Genomic DNA, 20413 nt, shown 5'->3' with positions numbered 1-20413 from the left:
AAGACATTGCAGGCATACACAATCAAGACATATCAATAGAAAAACAATTTGAAGGTAATTATTGCACAAGTACTAATTAATTGATTGTTTGGGAGAAGATTAAATCAGGTCCTCCTGACCTGATTGTTTATGTGTATTGTTCCTTGAGTAACTCAAACAATCAGGTACCATTTGCTTGTGATTTTTTTTTTTAAAGATGAAACAATGGAAGGAAAGAATTCCTTTTCTTGCTCCATTCTTCTAGAAATTCAAAATCCTTGATTTATAGGTAGCTTTTTTTAGAGATACTGAGAACTTTCTCAGAAGATTCAGATCTATCCCACAGTAATAGATTTTTTAAAGGCAAACATCAAAGTACTAAATTGTGGAATTAAATTTAAAACCTGTAAGTAAAAATAATACTCATTATAAAAAGATATTTAAAAAATTAAATACATTTTCAACCATTTTTAAAAACTTTTTTTTTTTTTTGCCATACAAAAATCTATTTTGAGACTTACTGCTACCCAATGTAAGTCTTACCATTGAATGGTAATTTTCTATATATGAAATACTTTTTTTCCAAGGTAAGAGGCAAAACTGATTAACGAAAAAAAATCTAGAGAACACTAAATGAACCCCAAATGGAAACACTCTTCAAAAATTTGAAATAGGATTTTAGGCCTCATAGTTTAAGATGGTGGCATAGTGGTTAAATGCTATGGCTGCTAATCAAAAGGTCAGCAGTTTGAATTCACCAGGTGTTCTTTTGAAACTCTATGGGGGCAGTTCTACTCTGTCCTATAGGGTTGTTGTGAGTCAGAATTGACTCGACAATAATGGGTGTTTTTTGTTTGTTTGTTTAAGATGAAGTGGACGCAAAGCCTTGCATAGGGTTATTAGTCAACAAGAACTTACAGTTGAGTAAAATATTTCACCAAGAATCATAGTGTAGAAGAAAAGTTTACTATTACTCTAATTATGTATTAACTATTTTCTAAAATAGTCCATAAAAAGAACATTTCGATATGGTTATCTGTGATGATATAATAGCTATGGCACTAGTGATTTGGCTGAACAGTTTACCATTCCAAACGGAAAAATGAGAACACCTTGTATTGTTTTAAAGTGACCCTTTAAACTCTTCAAACCAAATGAATTACTTTGTAGGAAAAAGAAGAAATCTAGGAAGTTGATCCTTTCTTTTAAATTTTTAAAGAAAACTTTTCCACTTGTAGGAGGTAAGGTGTTGATTGACCCAGGCAAAATTGTTAAATAGGTCAAGTTTGTTTTTATACTCTTCCTAACATCCTTGAATGACTAGGACACTGGTTTATGTGCTGATGAGCTCTAGACCTTTCTCCATCTCCTGTGTTTCACACATTAACCCAGTGACCACTGTAGAAGACTGTCAAAAGGGCAGAGGCTTCAGAGTGAGAACACACAAGAGGGCATGGGCACTTATGCTTATGTAACGTGGAGCACACACCATAGTGAGTAAAAACTCTTAAAAAAAAAAAAAGAAAAACCATAAAAAAAGTGGAGCACATTCCATAGTGAGTAAAAACTCTTAAAAAAAAGAAAAACCATAGTGGTATTTTAAATCTTCCAGTGTACACTTTATCCCTTGTAAAATGGCATACACATTATATTTTAAATAGTGCAGATTTTTTTCTTAGTGACCCAACTAAAAGATCATCCTTTGGCCCACACAGAGATGTAACTGTACAAACTTTTGTAGTGTTTCTGCTTTCTCTGCCCTCAGACAGCCTGCTCTCATGTCTCCTACAGTCATTTTACTTGTTAACCTCTACCTGTTTACTTTCTTTTTCATTTGCCTCTAGGTTCCCAGGTTCTAGAAGAATCAATAAACTTGGAAGAATTAAAATGTTTACCCATAGACTCAGAAGGGGCAAGATGGTTGCTATTTCAAGCTTTCGAGGACCTTTTTGAAGTCTGGTTCGAGCTGTATGTAAAGTTAATATGTTGGTGTAAACATGTGAGAACCTTGCCCTAAGATAACTTGTTGGAAGTCAGGAGAATTTTAAATTGGTTTTTGAGAATAAAATGTTACAACCGTGCTCAAAAGTGAAATGCGCAAAATTACTGTTAAAAAAAAAACAGCTTTGGTGTACATATCAAAGATAAGGAAAGCACAGCACGGCTCCTGCTGGTTATTACACCAGAAAGAATGCAATGTAGGTTACAAATCACAAATCCAGTGCTCATCTCAGGATTTTATATTGTGGACCTAATAATTTCCTCAGACTGTAACCTTGGGACACTCTTACTCTTGTTGGTATTTTTTTGTCTTAATGAAAGAAGCAAAATTAGAAACCCAGGGTGTTTTAGGACTTGAGAGTTCATTCATAACTTAAAGCTTAGAGCTTCGTATTTAATAAATATTTGTTTATTAATTAACAGCAATGCTGATAACCTTTACTGTGTCATAGAAACACTCAACAGAGAGAAACCAGCTTTGTCACAACTAAAATTTGGATCCTTTTGTCATGATAACTATTGAGAAAGGAATTCATAAAACTGTTCTTATCATCTTGCACATCAGAATTTTTTTTAAGTTCAGACAGGAATATAATTTTTAAGGGAAAAAAACGTTTAGAAAAACTGTATATACTGGCATAAGTTTATAAAGAATGTAATCCTATCTTAAAGCTGCCCCATTAAGAACCAATTTCTCAGTCTATTGTGACATTTTTATTGTAACATGTATTTTGAATTGGATTTCCATTAACTTATTTTGGAAGATGTTTGAGGAGCATTACAACTTCTCACAAACCATAAGGATTATGTAGAAAGTCTAAATGCATTAAAGATAAATAAAGCAAGGCTGCTGCTTAGCAGTTAGCCATTCTTGTATAAATAAGAGCATTAGAAACAAGCAATCAACTGAGACAAGTAAAATATAAGGTAGCCTAATTTTTCAAAAAGAAATCCTGGTGGCACAATGGAGCCCTGGTTAAGAGCTCGGCTGCTAACCAAAAGGTTAGCAGTTCAAATCCACCAGCCACTCCTTTGAAACACTATGGTGCATGCAGTTCTACTCTGTCCTATAGGGTCACTATGGGTTGGAATCGACTCCATGACAGGGGGTTTTTTGGTGGCACAATGGTTGAGTGCTCGGCTGCAGACCTAAAGGTTGGTGGTTTGAATGCACCCAGAGGTTCTGCAGGAAGAAGACCTGGCCATCTGCTTCTTTTAGGATCACAACCTAGGAAGTCCTATGGGTCAGTTCTACTCTTGGTCATATCAGGTCATTATGAGTCAGAATCGACTCAACGGAACCTAACAACAATAACAATTTTTAAAAATTAATTCTTCGTCCCCTTCCCCATATCTTCAAAGTAGTTAGGAGAACATGGTAACATACAAAGCAACTTTTGAAAATTATCCAAGAGTTGCCACATGATAAAATTTCAACACCTTTGCACATGACACACAAGACCTTTGATAAGTCCCCAGCATTTTTCTAGGGTTCTCTCTCACATGGGTTCTACCTCCAAGCCTCATAATTTTCCAAGCTCTCATGCTCTTTGATATTCTGTGCCTCAACCCTTTGCCTGGAATCCACCTCTCATCCTTTTCTACCAAAATCTTATTCATCCCTCACCCAACAGAGTTCATTTCTTCTGTGAAGTCTTCCCTGTGCCAGAGAGAGCTAGATAATTCCTCCTCTGCATTCAAATACCACTGTCCATATCAACCTTATGGAACCTATTATAATTATTTTTGTGCACAATTTCCTTTTCCATTAGACTGTATTTTCCTTATGCACAGGGACTACGTTTAGCTCCTCTTGAACTACATGAACCTAATGCATGACCTGGCAGGCAACAGGCACTTTATAAATTTTTATGGAATGAATTATGGGTGAATGAATAAAAAATAAAGATACACCAGAAATTTATAAGTTTTTTCAATAAGACTAAAATTAAGACAAGTTAAACTCACATTTTAAATCAGAAGATCATTACCTTACTGACTCAGCATTTATTAAGAGCCTTCTCCAATACAAAGACAAATGACTTTGACCTGTTCTTACAATTCACAGTCTAGCTAGAGCAGATTACAGATACACACATAAATAGGAATGTATAATGCATTTTGACTCTCAAAGGAGCACAATTCAAAGGATTTGGGGACAGGGATGGGGGACAGAGAAAAGCCTCCATGCAAATGAAGCTGCAGAACAAAAGCACCAAGGTGAGAAATCCTGTGTTGTTTTCAATAAACTAGATGCAGCTCAGCATTGCTGCAGCATAAAATAAAAGGAGGGACCTGGTGGTGCAAACTGTTAAGCACTCAACTAGTAGCCAAAAGGTTGGCAGTTCGAAACCACCCACCTCGGAAGACAGGCCTGATGTTCTAATTCCAAAAGCTCACAGCCTTGAAAACCCTATGAAGCAGTTCTACTTTGCACACATGGGGTCGCCATGAGTTGGCATCAACTCAACGACAACATGGCAGGTAGTCATGGAAGGTCTGAGGAAGGTCTGAGACCTTCAGAAGGTCTGAGGAAGCCAAATCATAAACAGTCCCATATGGTCTTCCAAGGGCCTAATTCTAAAGGAATTGGTACACATTTGAAAGGTTGAAAACAAAAGAGTGACAGGGTCAGATTTGTATTGTCAGCCTGTGTGGGGGCAGGTGGGCTGGGGAGAGAAAAGAGAGTAAGGCAAACTTGATGTGAGTACAAAGCTGTTATTAAATATGAACCTACAAAGTCAGTTTCAAAATATAAAAATTACTAAAAACAGAGGTATCTAAGTATTTTTAGGAACTTTGGAATGAAAAAAATCTTGTAGAAACTTTCCATTAAGTTACAAGAGTGAAGGATCTCTGGATTTTAATTAAGCCAAGCTAGATAGATGGATAAATGTTAAAAATAATAATAAGAAGAAGAAAGCCTATTGCTATTCCAACAGAATTTCTTAGGACACCATTTAAAAAAAAAAGGCTCATCACAATTTAGGCTTGTAAAGGGGAGGGGCATTTAACGTGGGCATCCTGCTCTTCTAGGAGCCTCACTTTCCTCTGTTATAAAACCTCCTACTTACCTCCCTCCCATGGTTTTCTGTAAAAACCAGATACAATTATCCAAAAGCATGTTGCATGTGCTGAAGCACTACATAAGCCTAGGGTGTTACGAACATTATTTTTTATCTCTGACTTAAGTAAACAGCCGATCTCTGAGAAGGCTGGAAACCTATTACTAGGTCCACATCTATAAAGTACCGATACAAATCTCAGCCCAGAAAACATGAGGAAGTACTGTATTAGGCATTAAACGAAGGAAGGCAAGCCCTAAAGAGGACATCTGCTAGTGAGGCATTATTTTCTCTTCCTGTAACTCCCATTAGCATTACTAAGAGTGGAGTGTGTAAATCTTAGCATGCTGATAGGTAGCATTAACCCTCCTGAATGCTAATGGGTAGGGTGCACATACATTTCTGCAGAGCAAGAGATAGATTACTCTGTTTTCAGTACCCATATATTGATGCAAACATGTATTTCATACTATATTGACTCCATTAGGAATAAAAATTGTAATTTGAGGACTCTTTAGAGAAACGGTTGATTCTAGCGTGCAATTTCTTAGTCCCGGAAAGTACTAAACAAACAAAATAAACCAACAAAAACAATAATGGGGATATATCAAAGGGACACAGGAGCCAACTGAAAGAGCTCCCAATGGCCGAAGTTGGAACTGTTTTATTTGAGCTACAAAAGAAAGTACAGTCACCCTCCGTATCTGCGGGTTGTGAATTCAACCAACCGAGGATCAATATTCGGGGAAAAAAAAGATCCAAAAAGCAAAAGTTTTCCTCGTGCCAAGCACTAAGCTGAATCTACGCAAATGACGTGATGTGTAGGCATCTCCTGCTGTAGCCTCCCACCATTTCACGGGTCCTCAGTCTTTCTTCACTGTTCATTGTTTGAGCATTGTTCACCCTGCACCTTATTATTCTCTAAACAATACAGTATAATAAATATTTACATAGCATTTACATTGTATTAGTTATTACAAGTAATCTAGAGATGATTTAAAGTATAGGGGAGGATATGCATAGGTTATATGCAAATACTACACCATTTTATATAAGGGACTTGAGCATCCCAGGATTGTGGTATCCGCAGGGGTCCTGGTGCCAATTCCCCAAGGATAGCAAGGGACGACTGTGGTATTAGGTTACAACCTAAGGTATGAAATAAATGTTCATGAGTACATACTGATAAAAAAAAAAAAAAAAAAATCATTGAATAAATAAATAGGTGAGAAGCTAAATCTCCCATACAGAAAAATTTCAAATAATTTGTGAAAAAATTTTGCCTTTAAGGAGGTGGAGCATAACTCCCCACTACTTAAGTGTGGGCTGGACACAATGGCTTCCTTCCAAAATGCGGGATATGAGAAGTGAGGGGTGGGGATGGAGAGAACTTTCATAGTGGAGAAATCTGACAAACACTACTTTGGCCAGCCATCAAGATCATGTTGATAGTATTACCTTGATATTATGTGATGAAAATGTTACTTTTCCTCTAAAAAATCTATAACCCCAGTCTAATCACTAGAAAAAAAAAATCAGAAAAATCACAGTAAAGGGGTATCCTACAAAATACCTGACAAATACTCCTCAAAACTTTCAAGGACATCAAAAAAAAAAAAAAAGGAAAGTCTGAAAAACTGCTACAGCCAAGATGAGCCTAAGGAGACACGATGACTAAATGCAATGTAGTACCCTGGATCGGATTTTGGAATCAAAAAAGGATATGAAATGAAAACATGTATGAATAAACTATGGACTTTAGTTACTAATAATGCATCAATATTAGTTCATTAATTGTAATACACGTACCACATAATGGAAGATTAAATTAAAGAAGAAACTAGGTATGGGGTATATGAAAACTCTATATATCCACAATTTTTCCTGCAAAGTCTAAAACATAAAGTTTATTTTTTAAAAATATAATTTGAACTGGAATTTACTCAGTTTTAAAAGTAATACTATTGATACGAAAGACAAAGATGTGAACCAGAACTTTTAAGTTGGAATCAAATGCACTAGGATTTCCAAATGCTTTGGAAAGTAGTATCTACAAAGGCCCATCAGTAGGGGACCTATTTAGACTTCCCATGGCAGCGAAAGTCTTTGTGATTGTCCATGCACGATTTAACTGTCACATTACAGTATCATCTTAAAGCTTTTACAAACTGGCATTGGCAGGAGGGATGAAAATGATGAGCCTTTTTTTTACCATGACCCAGGCCACTTTACTCTCTAGCCACATGTGGAAACATGACTGTACCTTCTGTGATCTGAAAGTGACATCACCCTCCTGTCCACCAAGTCTAGTGTGGTTCTCCTCACATTCCCCATAACTTGGTGCAAATCCCTATTAAAGGACTTAGCATGGTATACTGGAACTGTTTACCTGTGTGTCTCTTCCTCCCAGGGTGCTGGGAGGAAGACTGGTCCTCCCAGAGGGCTGGAACTTTGCTTTTCACTTTGCATCCAAACCGATTTAATGCAGTACTTGATACACAGTAGAGGCTCATATGTGATTTGTGACCATATATTTTGTTGTTGTTGCTGTTGTTAGGCACTGCCGAGTTAGTTCCGACTCATAGCGACCCTATATGCAACAGAATGGAACACTGCCCGGGCCTGCGCCATCCTCACAACGGTTATCGTTGCTACGTTAGAGCCCATTGTTGCAGCTACTGTATTAATCCATCTCATTGAGAGTCTTCCTCTTTTTCACCTTTATTCATTTGTTCAGACCAAATGCAAAAGTTTATCTCTTCCTCAGCATCTAAGAAAGGAAGTAATTTTAAAAGTTGTCTAATATTTAAACTGAGAGCTATAAATAAAAATGACTAATTTTAATATAAACCAAAAAAAAAAAAAAAAAATCAAACCCATTGCCGTTGAGTGATTCCAACTCATAGAGACTCTATCGGACAGATTAAAACTGCCCCATAGGGTTTCCAAGGAGTGGCTGGTGGATTCAAACTGCCCTTTTGGTTAGCAGCCTGAGCTTTTAACCATTGCGGCACCGGGGCTCTGATTTTAATATAAAAACCAAACCCATTGCCGTCGAGTCGATTTCAACTTACAGCAACCCTATAGAACAGAGCAGAACTGCCCCACAGGGTTTCCAAGGAGTAGCTGGTGGATTCAAACTGCTGACATTCTTGGTTAGCAGCCATAGCTCACCATAGATCTTAACAACTGTACCACCACGGAGCCCTGGTGGCGAAGTGGTGAACAGCTCAGGCTGCTAACCAAAAAGTGGCAGTTTGAATCCACCAGTCACTCCTTGAAAACCCTCTGGGGCCGTTCTACTGTGTCCTAAGGGGTCGCTATGAGTTGAGTCAACTAGAAGGTACACAAAAACAACATAGACAGAGTGGAACCGTAGTGCCTAAAAGCCCTTTCCAGTATCCCTGTGGTACAGTGGTTAAGCGCTCAGCTGCTAACCAAAAGGTCGGTGGTTTGAACCCACCTGCAGGTCCATTGGAGAAAGATGTGGCAGTCTGCTTCCCTAAAGATTATAGCCTTGGAAACCCTATGGGACAGTTCGAATGCAGCAATGAGTTTGATTTAAAGGCACTTTCAAATTTTTTAACCTAACAATCCATGCCAAAACTATGAAATATAAAATGCATTCATTCTTGGTAGTATTTTCCTTCTGCTTCTCAATCTCAATGTTGACCTCAGAAAATAAGACATCTTACCAACTTTTAAGAAAAACACATTCTCAGGGCAGTTCTCCAACCTACCCCTGCCCTCCACATTGAAAGATATGAGGAAAGATGAACATAAAACCCAGTAGAAGAAATTTAAAAACCATAAGGAAGTGGATATGGAAATAGAAGCATATTTTGTTTTAAAAAGAGAAAAAAAGCAAGACCTGTGTATATTTAGAATGTTTCTTCTTATCTAGAAATTTGTTAAATGTTTCTTGAGTTGCATAAATAAGCCCCACCCTACACAGTAAATAAACTGAGCCGGCACAAACAAAAGAGCCAGGGCACAAACAAAAGAGCCAGGATTTAGAAATGCAAATGTGATGAATACCTGGAGAACACCCACAGAGGAACAGAAGTGCTCAAAAAAGGAATGCAGTGTGGTAGGGATGGGCTGATGAGCAGAAGCTACAAGGTCTTGCAACCTTCTATTCTTGCCTTGGATTTTCAATGTGGAGGGCATTTGAGAACAGGTAATGGTCTGTTTCTTTTGAGCAATTTTTGAGTCATAATTATAAGAGGCTTAAAATCAGAAATAGTTAATTGATCACAATTAACATAATCATTGTTAATTTACGTAGGTCGACTAATTATAGAATGGGCTTATGTGGTATGATTGATTTCCTGCTCACCCCTCTGACTGGAAATATTTATGGTATAATCTACTTAAAAACCTGTTGCCTTTGAGTCTTTTTCAATGCATGGCAACCCCGCGTGTTACAGAGTAGAATTGTTTCATAGGGTTTTCTTGGCATTAATCTTTATGGAACTGAACCCTGGTGGTGCAGTAGTTAAGCACTAGGCTGCTAACCTAAAGGGCGGTGATCGAACTCACCAGCCACTCTGCTGGAGACAGTCGGCTTCCAAAAAGATTTACAGCCTTGGAAATCCTATGAGGCAGTTCAACTCTGTCCTAAACGGTCACTGTGAGTTGGAATCTACTGGACGGCAACAGTCTTGGGTTTTGGTTTAATATATACAGAAGCAGTTCACCAGGCCTTTCTTCAGCGGAGCTGGGTAAGTTCAAACCTCCAAATTTTAAGTTAGCAACCAGTCACAAACTGCACCCCAAAATTCGCTATTAACCGTCATTCATTTTGGTCTTAAGATTTTTTCAAATACAAGATTTTTAAAATTTAAAAAGAAAAAAAAAAAAAAAACCGGTGGAATATGCCTGACTCTTACTAATCAAAATATTTCTCACATGTTGTATGTCTGTTCTAAGTCATTTCCTTACACATAGTGCTTCATTTCATCCTACAACCACCCTGTGTGGTCACTACCATCTCCATTTTACTTGAGATAACAGAGATTAGGTTAATCAGTTGACTTTCTGAAGTTCGTACAGCTAAAAGTGGCAATGCTGAGATTCAAACCCTGTAGTGGGTTGAATGATGACTTTCACCCAGAACCAGTGAAGGTGACCTTATTTAGAAAAAGGGTGTTTGCAGATGTAATTAAGTTAAGGACCTCAAAATGAGAGCCTGGATTAAAAAAAAAAAAAAAAAAAACTGGGCCCTAAATCCAGTGACATGAGGGCGGTGGTGGTTCAGTGGTGGGATTCTCACCTTCCATGCAGAAGATCCGGGTTTGATTTCCAGTCAGTGCACCTCATGCATAGCCATTATCCATCAGTAAGTAAGGGCTTACGTGTTGCTATGATACTGAAATGGTTTCTGCAGAACTTCCAGACTAAGATGGACTATGAAAAAAGGCCTGGAGATCTGCTTCCAAAAACAAGCCAATGAAAACCTTATGGATCACAATGGTCCAATCCTCAAGTGATCGTGCGGATGGCACAGGTCCAGACTGCATTTTGTTCTGTTGTGAATGAGGGGGCCATGAGTCAGGGCCAACTTGACTGCAGCTAACAACAAAATCCAATAACTCTTATCCTTATGAGAGAAGTCACAAAGGAGAAGACCATGTGACTACAGAGGGAGAGATTGGAGTGATGACTCTACAAGACAAGGAATGCCAAAGACAGCCAATAGACACCAAAAGCTAGGAGAGAGGCATGCGATGGATTCTCCCTCAGAGCCTGCAGAAGAAACCAATACTACCAATACCTTTGTTTTGGACTTCTGGCCTCCAGAGCTGTTAGAGAATAAATTTTTGTTTTTACCCACTCAGTTTGTGGTAATTTGTTATGGCAGCTGTCTTGGTTATCTAGTGCTGCTGTAACAGAAATACCAGAAGTAGATGACTTTAACAAAGAGAAATTCATTCTGTCACAGACTAGTAAATTACAAGTCAAATTCAGGGTGGCAGCCCCAGGGGATGGCTTTCTCTTTCTGTCTGCTCTGGGAGAAGATTCCTTGTCATCAATCTTCCCTTGGTCGAGGAGCTTCTCAAGCATAGGGTCCCCAGGTCCAAAGGATGCGCTCTGTAGCTGGGCCTGCTTTCTTGGTGGTTATGAGGTCCCCAACTCTCTGCTTGCTTCCCTTTCCTTTTTATCTCGAGAGAAAAAAGGTGGTACAGGCCACACCCCAGGGAAACTCCCTTTATGTTGGCTCAGGAATATGGCCTGGGTGAGGTTGTTACAATCCTACCCTAATCCTCTTTAACATAAAATTACAATCACAAAATGGATGACAACCACCCAATAGCGGAAATCATGGCGCAGCCAAATTGTTACACACATTTTTGGGGGGACATAATTCATTCCATGACATCAGCCCTGGCAAACTAATACAAACCCTGATCAGATGTGTCCCAAAGTTCATGTCCTTTCATGTTGGATCCCCTGGAGCTACCATGATCTGTAGCTTTCCCTGATTTAAAGATTATCCCTTCAGGTAATATTATTATTATATTTTTTTTATACATCATATCAATGCTACTATCATCATCTCCCATCCTCGAATCCACTTCTACCTTCTTATAACGCCAGTTTGATTTATTTCCCTCCTTGAGTTATCCTTTATTTGCATTTATTGCTTTATTATGAAAAGAGACTGAATTGACATAAAATATCAAAATGAAAGCCATGCTTGGAGGAAAAGCTTAGGAGTTAAAATGCTACAAGCATTCAAGTAAGATCTGTTTATCAGAATAACAAACTCTGGACACAGAAGTAGCTAAAGACTTCTTTTACAAGAAATCATGAAGCATGGATGGAAGAAGATGATTTTCAGACATAAGTGAAAACTCTTTGACTGTCTATGCAATAAGAATGGTAATGTAATACTAATAAGGTTTGTTAGGTAGAGCCGTTTTCAGCCAGCCGCTCCTCGTTTAATGCTCAGATTTCCTTTTAAATTGATAGCATTTGCATCGCACTCTTCAGTAGTCATTTGTATTCCAGTAACACACATACACAAAAAAGTGGGGGTGGAAATGAGTCAGCCATTTCCTGTCCCAAGATTCAAACCTACTCTGCTTTTCTGAAGACGTGATTCAAGCTATCCAACAATAATCTAACTGGCTGTTTTGTAAATTACAGGCCTAAACACCAGAGAAATACACATGAGTATTCAGTAATTCAGTAGTCAACTGGCATTTTTCCGATAATCTTCAGAACTTTCTACTTATGTAATCATAATGTACTGTATTACACAGTGTAATGGAAAAGTAAGTCTGTTTTCTATGTACCATTCAATTTCTGTCATTTTAATGCATAAAATGCATTATAAATTTAGTTGGAAAGAAATTTATAGATGAAGAAATGTGATCAAAACGATTGCTCATGATATCCTTTGGTTTTAAGAGTTAGAATCCTGATATGATTTGTCTCTTTGAAAACTAGTAGAATGGTGGCATTCAGGGGGATCATTGTCAACTAGAGAGAGATAAATATACGACAGGGCTGTCTCTTAGCCCTGTTCTGTTTGATGTATTTATATTAAGTACTTGGATAAAAAAAAAAATATGAAATGTAAGTTTATTGTATCTGTGGATGACACGCAATCAAGATAATTGAAAATTGAATGAATGATGGAATCAATATTAAATATCCTGACATGATGACTAATAAAAGGAATACAATAGAAATGACAAGAATGTCTTGATTTTTAGTCAAAAAATAAACAAAAGACTTATAATTTCAAAATGGGGGATGCAAGTGAATGATATGGCTTAAAAGCAGTACATGAAAAAGGCTTGGAAGTTTTGAATTTATGGTAAGTTCAGTATTTTATAAGAGCTGCTGGAAAAGGCTCTACGATTTTGGGTTGCATTAATTAAGTTAAATTCTCTGGGATGAAAGTGGTAACAAGGGTAACTGAAGTCTCCACCCTGTTCTGGTTAGATCACACCTTAAATACCGGGTTGATTTTGAATAATGTACTTCTAGAATGAAATAGGCAAAAAAAAAAAAAAAAAAAAAAAAATTGCTGTCAAGTGGACTCTGACTGATAGCCACTCTATAGGACAGAGTAGAACCTCCCCATGGGGTATTCAAGGGTGGTTGGTGGATTTGAACTGCTGAACTTTTGGTTTGCAGCCGTAGCTCTTAATCATTGCACAACGAGGGTTCCCAGAAATAGGCAGAGTGGAGTTTATTAGGAGACCAAAAATGAACGTGAAAGGACTAAGCGCCAGACATAATTGAAGTCAAGATAACATAACCTGGAAAAAAGAAAATTAAGAATGAGACGAGGACCTGACATATGTCTTCAAATATTTAGACAGTTGTCATTTAAAAGTTAGCCACAAATAGCAACAAGATATAGAGCAAGAATCCATGAGTACAAATTCTTGGGGACCTTGATAGAGAAAAGATCATCCTAATAGACTTCCCAGAGAAAAAGCAGGTTTCCTCAAGAAATGGTTCATTCACCGATATTAGAATGTTTGGTATATTTTTAAAAAATGTTTTAAAAGATTTATGAGCACTTATATCCCAAACATTATGTTAACCCAGATATGGGAGTGAAGAAATAGGCACTGTCACTGCTGCCATATAGTTCAAATCTAGTCTAGTTGGAAAGAGACATTAAATAAGTAATTAGACATTGTGGTTACAAGCAATGAATGAAATAAAATATCTATAGAGAATGTATAACTATAGAGACAATCAGTAGAGAGTTTATAACTTAGTTTAGAATGAAAGGTAAGGAAAAGCCCCTTTCAGGAGCTGGTTTGTCGGTACGAGTTTTGGATGATGAGTAGGAGCTAACCAGATGAAGAATAAGAAAAAGGAAGAGCCAGGGGAGAACATTCTCGGTTTCTCGGCCAAGGGAAAAATATGTGCCGTAGCCCTGGGCAAAAAAGTGCTTGGTGCTTTCAGAAGCTGAAAGAATACAGTGTGGCTGGAACCTAGTGGGTGAGGGGAGGAGAGGCAGCTTGGAGGCATAAGGCAGTGAGCTTCAAAAACTTTGCTCTGAAATAGGGATTTTATCTAAGGGCAGTGGAAAGTCACTGAAGGGTTTTAACCAAGGAAGTGACAGAATCACTTTTGCTACAGTGTAGAAAACAAGAGGTAAGAAGAGAAAGAGTGATGGAACTGACCAATTATAGCCTGGCAAAGAGATGAATGTGCCTTGAAATATGGTGGTGGCATTGGGGGTGAGACAAGAGGGTGGACTGGAGAGGTACTAAGAGGGTGCAATTCACATGACCTGGTGCTAGTCTACTGTAGAGGGAGAGAGTGAAGGAGAGAAAGTGGTCACCAGTGACTCACAGGACTCTGGAATAAACATCTAAAAATAAATAAATAAATATCTAAGCAGATGAAAATACTACTTCCAGAAAAGGAGAACAATGGAGGAGAACTTGAATTGGTTTGGGGAAGACTGAAAGGTCAGTGTTAAACATGTTAATTTTGAGATTCCTATGAAACATCTACATATGACACAAAAAAGACATGTTAAGTAAGTGATTGAGTATCTGAGTCTGCTCAGTCTATAGACCAACTGCAGCAGAACTTTTGATTATCTGGCTCCTCAATACGACATAGCCAATTGAATACCCTGAGGTTAGACACTGTTGAAAATTCAGTCATTACTAGATAGTTGCACTAGTTAACCTTAAAGTTCTTGCCAACTTTGAGTGCCTATAATCTTATGAATAGAAAGATGGCCAGACCAGGTATTAAGTCCATTATTTCTTCCTAAGGGTAATTAGGTTGCACAATCCATGAAGTGCCTCTGAAGGAAGAGAGCCACATCCAGCTATCTCTATTTACATTGCCATGTTTGTCATAAGACCCTGCCACCTTGGCCACAAACTAGTTGATCCTAGAACCAGGTCCTAGCCAAAGACAACCACCTAATGGTTCCAGTGTTTTATGAGGTGCCCTTTCTTAAGTATCCAGCCTAAATGAGGCACCACATAGGTGGTAACTAATTGGCCAAATCAGATTTTGTCTTTGACAGGAGAGGAGGGAGAAAAAGTAAACACAGAAAGACAGAAGCATATGGACAATTTAGAATATAACAGAAACAGAAGCACAGCCATCTGAAGTATGATAGTCAGTCACGGAAGCTCCACAAACTCCCTGAGAGGCCGAATTATTGGGCTGAGGGCTGTGGGGACCACGGTCTCAGGGAACATCTAGCTCAGATGGCATAACATAGTTTATAAAGAAAATGTTCTACATTCCTCTTTGCTGAGTAGCTTCTGGGGTCTTAAAAGCTTGTAAGCGGCCATCTAAGATACTCCTCTGGTCTCACCCCATCGGGAGCAAGAGAGAATGAAGAAAACCAAAAAAACAAGGGAAAAATTAGTCCCTTTGGGGGACTAATGGACGACAACTACCACAGCCTCCACAAGACTGAGTTCAGTACAACTAGATGGTACCCAGCTACTACTACTGACTGCTCTGACTGGGATCGCAATAGAGGGTCCTTGACAGAGCTGGAGAAAATATAGAACAAAATTCTAACTCATTAAAAAAAAAAAAAGACCAGGCTTACTGGCCTGACAGAGAATATGGCCCCTGGACACCCTTTTATCTCAGTAATGAAGTCACTCCTGAGGTTCACCCTTCAGCCAAAGATTAGACAGGATCATAAAACAAAATGAGACTAAATGGGCACATCAGCCCAGCGGCAAGGATTAGAAGGAAAGAGGGGATAGGAAAGCTGGTAATAGGGAACCCAGGGTTGAGAAGGGGAGAGTGTTGACATGTCTTGGGGTTGGTAACCAATGTCACAAAATAATACGTGTAATAATTGTTTGGGAAGCCAGTTTGTTCTGTAAACCATCTAAAGTACAATAATAATAAAAAAAAAAAAGTATGATAGTCTGAAGAATAAGGCAACATGACTGGATTCCCCAGTTTATTTATGCAACAACTATTTATTGAGCACCTGTTTGAGCCAGGCACTGCTGTAGGTGCTAAAAACCCATCACTGCTGAGTCTATTCTGACTCATAGAAACCTATAGGACAGAGTAGAACCGACTCACAGGGTTTCCAAGGAGTGACTGGTAGATTCAAACTGCTGACCTTTTGGTTAGCAACCAAGCTCTCAACCACTATGTCACTAGATGTTAGAGATACTCAAGTGAACAAAACTATTGTCATGGAAACCTCATGCAAGATATATCATGATGAGGACTATGGAAAGAATAAGACAGCTTGAGAAGATCGATGGTGATGGTGGGAGGGTCAGTTGCTAAAGTAGATAGGAAAGGAAGACCTCTCTGAAGAGGTAACTTCAGCTTAGTAGCCCATAAGGCCATGGAGAAAGAGCACCCTGGGCAGAGGAAATGGGAAGTGCAACTGTCCTGAAACAGAAAGGTGCTTGTCATGTTCAAAACATAGCCAAGAAGTTAGTTTGGCTGGACCCCAGTGAGCAAGTGCAATCTGAAAGGAGGTGAGGGTGGAGGGGGAGAAGAGTCCCAGGTCATTCAGAGTCTTGAAGCCAAGGAGAATTTTTAACTTTTTTCTGAATGTGATGGGAAGTCATTGTGGGTTTTGATCAGGAGGAAGACATGATTATCTTTGTAAATTAGGTGAATCGCTCTGGTTTCTGTACAGAGAATATATTGTAGAAGGGCAAGAGTGGAGTGACTTCAGCAGACCAGGCAAGAAATAATGGTAGGAGATGAAAAGTGGTCAGCTGAGGGGTGTATTTTAAAATTAGCGCTAACGAGAGTAGACAATGGATTGGATAAAGAAGTGGGGCCAAGAAGTATGCAAAAGTTTTATTCTCAACAGCTGAGTACAATTTACTGACATGGCAAAAACTAGATATAGAGCCAACAAGCTTGGTTGTGAACATATTAAATTTGGGAAGTCTAATAACATTCGAGTGAAGATATTCAGTAGGTAGTTGGCAATGGGAGTCCGAAGTTCAGGAGCTATTTTAGTACTGGAGATAGGAATTTGCGAATCAGCAACATGTCAGTCCTGAGAGCGTGCCCATTAAGATGGTCTCCTCAAGTTTATTTCTTCCCTTTTTACCTTTATAGAAAACCCTCATCATGAGAGGTAACTTGGGCATGTCCCTGTTTCCTGAAACCTGAAGGAGCCGAAAATATCATAGGAACTAAAAGAGGAGAAAAAGAAATGAGTTTAGACATCGGTGTGTCTGTGGTTTAATATGAAACAGTGGGGCTCAACATCTCTTCCCCTCCCGCCACTTTGGAATCAGTACATGGTAACTCCTCACAACCTAGTAAGAGAGGGGAAGGAAGGATCCTGGCTAGGATTTTTCATTTTTGTTTTTTAACTGTATACTCACTGAATCCCTCATGAAGCCCTACTTGGCCTTTTTTGCCACAGTGATTTTTTTCAGAATCATTAAATCACAGCTGTTGCTGCTTTGCTGTCCCAGTAAACTCTTTCACACTCAGTAATTCTGTGTTCCACAGTGATTTTAAGAATTCTACATTTCAGAGCAATTGTATTATTGTATCTAGCATCTCATTTCCTTTGCAGATTCATCTCTCTTACGAATTAAAATTCTTAATGTGCTCACATCACACCTTATGTTACCATTGCTTAATTTTGTCTTGAAATGTTAATTTCTAGCTCTCGAGGACAAGTAGGACGTATGGATTAGCTTACTCTTTTATTACAAGCAGGAGACGTAACTAGGTATTTACTGGTTATAAATGAGGACCTAAATGGTTTGTAATAACACCCTGGTAGCCTCTTGAAAGAGTTACTATTCTTTCTCAAGCATTTAACTCATGATCAAAAAGATTGTCACTGAATGGCAATCTTGCAGGGCTTGACAGCAGTCAAGTTATATGTGAAAATGAACACTATGATTAACTTCTCTTATTGTTAGTGTGCTGGTTAAGGTTATGTCTCAGCTTGGCTGGGCCATAATTCTCAGTGGTTTGGCAATTATGTAATGAGGTGGTTTGGCAGTTATATAACGATATAGTCATCCTCCATGATGTGATCTGATGTGATCAGTAAATCAGTTGTAAGGGGAGTTTCCTCAGGAGTGTGGCCTGCATCCAATATACATATGGACATTTTGGCAAAGTTCACTTGCTTGCTCTGGATCGTGCATTCAGCTTGTCATCATCTGACCTCTGGTTCTTCGGACTTGAGCCAGCTGTCTGCTGTATTGCCTGACGATTTTGAGATTTATCAGCCTCCGCAGCCTGTGAGGTAGCAGCCTGCCATCTTACCTGCTGATTGTGGATGTGTCGGCCTCCTCAGCCTGTGAGTCAGTGGCCTGCGGTCTGACCTGCCTGTCTTGGGTTCATCAGCCCCTGCAGCTACATGAGTCAAGAGAAGCGCCCCCAACCTGATGCCTGACCCATAGACTTGGGACTTGCCAGCCTCTATGACTGAGTGAGCTATTTTCTTGAGATAAATCTCTCTCTCTCTTTCTCTCTATATATACCTCACTGTGTTTGCTTCTCTAGAGAACCCAGCCTAAGATAATTAGGATCCCACACTCTTACGATGTTTGAGGGCTAAATATAAAAACCATGAGCCCTTGGGACTTTGATTTTAAGATTTTCCTTTAAAAATAATACTATTATTCTCTGAGGACATGAAAACAGTATCACTTTATTTAGTTAAGCTAACTCAAAACAGAACAGGGGAAATCACTAAATGAGTGAATATATATCTTTCATGTCCAATCATGCCCAAACTGATGTGTCTTGAAAGTATAAAATCATTTACAATGGGGAGAAATATCTTGAAAATAATTACATTTATCTTCAGAGAGGGATGCTTAATAGTCTCCCTTAACTGGAATGAACTATGATACTGATAATTGTATTTTTACTGCAGTCTTATGAATGCACAAACGTGGTGTTTTATAGCTGCATGGGAAGGAAGTTTAAAGTATTAATGCGTCCATTTATATCCCACCTCTCTGAAAAGGACCCAAAATCTAGAGATAATACAGAGTGGAAAATTTCACTCCCAATTTAGACATCTCTCCAAACTCCAGAGGAAACTGCTCAGCTGGCCTATCCTGCAGTTGAAGCTGAGCTGGACTACTGCATGATGAACCGCTGGGCCAGTGGCCCAAGCGCCAGACTGGAACATGAGCTACTGGATTGGAGAGATTCTGACTAATGTCAGGAACATTTTTGTGTGAGAAATAAAAGAAGCCTTCTCTGGAACTGATGTTGAAATACCAATACACTTAGATGTTCTTTTAGCAGTTCCAAATTTGGGGAAAAATTCTGAGAAAATGCCAGAATCTGAACTAGCATTCTTAGTTGTTATTTCAACAGCTGTTAAATGTACAGATAATAGCTACTTGATTGGGTTTCTTAGAGCTTCTCTTAACATAAGGCAATGAGGCAATACTTTACATTAAGTCTCTACAAAATTCAAGTTATTCTATTTTGTTTCAGACAAAAAAAAAAAAGAAAAGAAAATGACAATCATCTGCCAATACTGAGAAGAGTAATTAAGGCTTCTGGAAAAAAATCCCTTCAAAGAAAATATATGTGAGAAAGGGTAAAAGAAATTTTTTTCCATTATTTTGGAAGCTCTGAATTTCCAAGCTGAGATTCAGAGACATCCCTAATTTCCCTTCTTCAACCACTAGTTTTACTCTCAGTAAAACTAAGGTTTAAGTGGATAGTGTCTTACTAAAGGTCACACAACTATTGAGTTGTAGAGCTCATGAGATCTAGAGAACAAATCGCCTACCAGCCATGAACTCCACACTCGTGACAACCCGAGACAGTACCTGAACAGTACCTTTCATGGCAGGTGGTGTGTACACGCTCTGCTTCCTTTGCTTAGGGGATGCGTTCTGTGACTGTAAGGAAAAAGAAAAAGTAAAAACCTTATATTTGGATAAAAAGTACAGTGCTATCAGACCTGCAAGGAAAATAAAGCACAGTGCCATGTTCCAATTTCCCCTTTTGTATAATAGAATTCTAATCAATGAGAAATTATATACTTGTTCAGCAGTATCACAAGCTCAAGAGATATATGAAGCTGTAGGGTCTGTTTTATCATAAAACTCTTCATCTATTGAAGTCTCAAAATTACTCTTTTTCATTTTCTCACCTAGTAACATTAGTTAATTAAAAGAGAGAGAGAGAGAGACTTCAGTCCTTTCCATATGAAAGAAAAAGGATGAATGCCAGCAAAAAGCTATGTCCATAGGGTAACGATACATGTTCATTGGATTGTTGAATGGTCCAGGAGGAATAATGAAAGTCCTTGATAAGCAATGTTAGCCTATAACCCTTTTAAGTTGACATGTTCAATCTAATATTATTTACTTGGAATTACAATGTTGGGATAATAGTATTTCTTGTCTTCAAAAGATAAG

General features: G+C 38.5%; 1 protein-coding gene across 1 annotated transcript in view; it reads right to left on the bottom strand.

The window, feature by feature from the left end:
- PPP1R1C (protein phosphatase 1 regulatory inhibitor subunit 1C) overlaps nucleotides 1-20413 on the bottom strand; it is a 144819-nt gene that overhangs the window by 42869 nt on the left and 81537 nt on the right. The window contains exon 4 of the mRNA XM_049887597.1: nucleotides 19831-19891. Coding sequence (XP_049743554.1) covers nucleotides 19831-19891 — 61 coding nt within the window. The remainder of the gene's footprint in view (nucleotides 1-19830; nucleotides 19892-20413) is intronic.

This window comes from Elephas maximus, chromosome 6, assembly GCF_024166365.1.
Source record: "Elephas maximus indicus isolate mEleMax1 chromosome 6, mEleMax1 primary haplotype, whole genome shotgun sequence".
NCBI lineage: Eukaryota > Metazoa > Chordata > Mammalia > Proboscidea > Elephantidae > Elephas > Elephas maximus.
The sequence above is the reverse complement of the archived record's forward strand: the minus strand, read 5'-3'. Positions and strand labels throughout refer to the sequence as shown.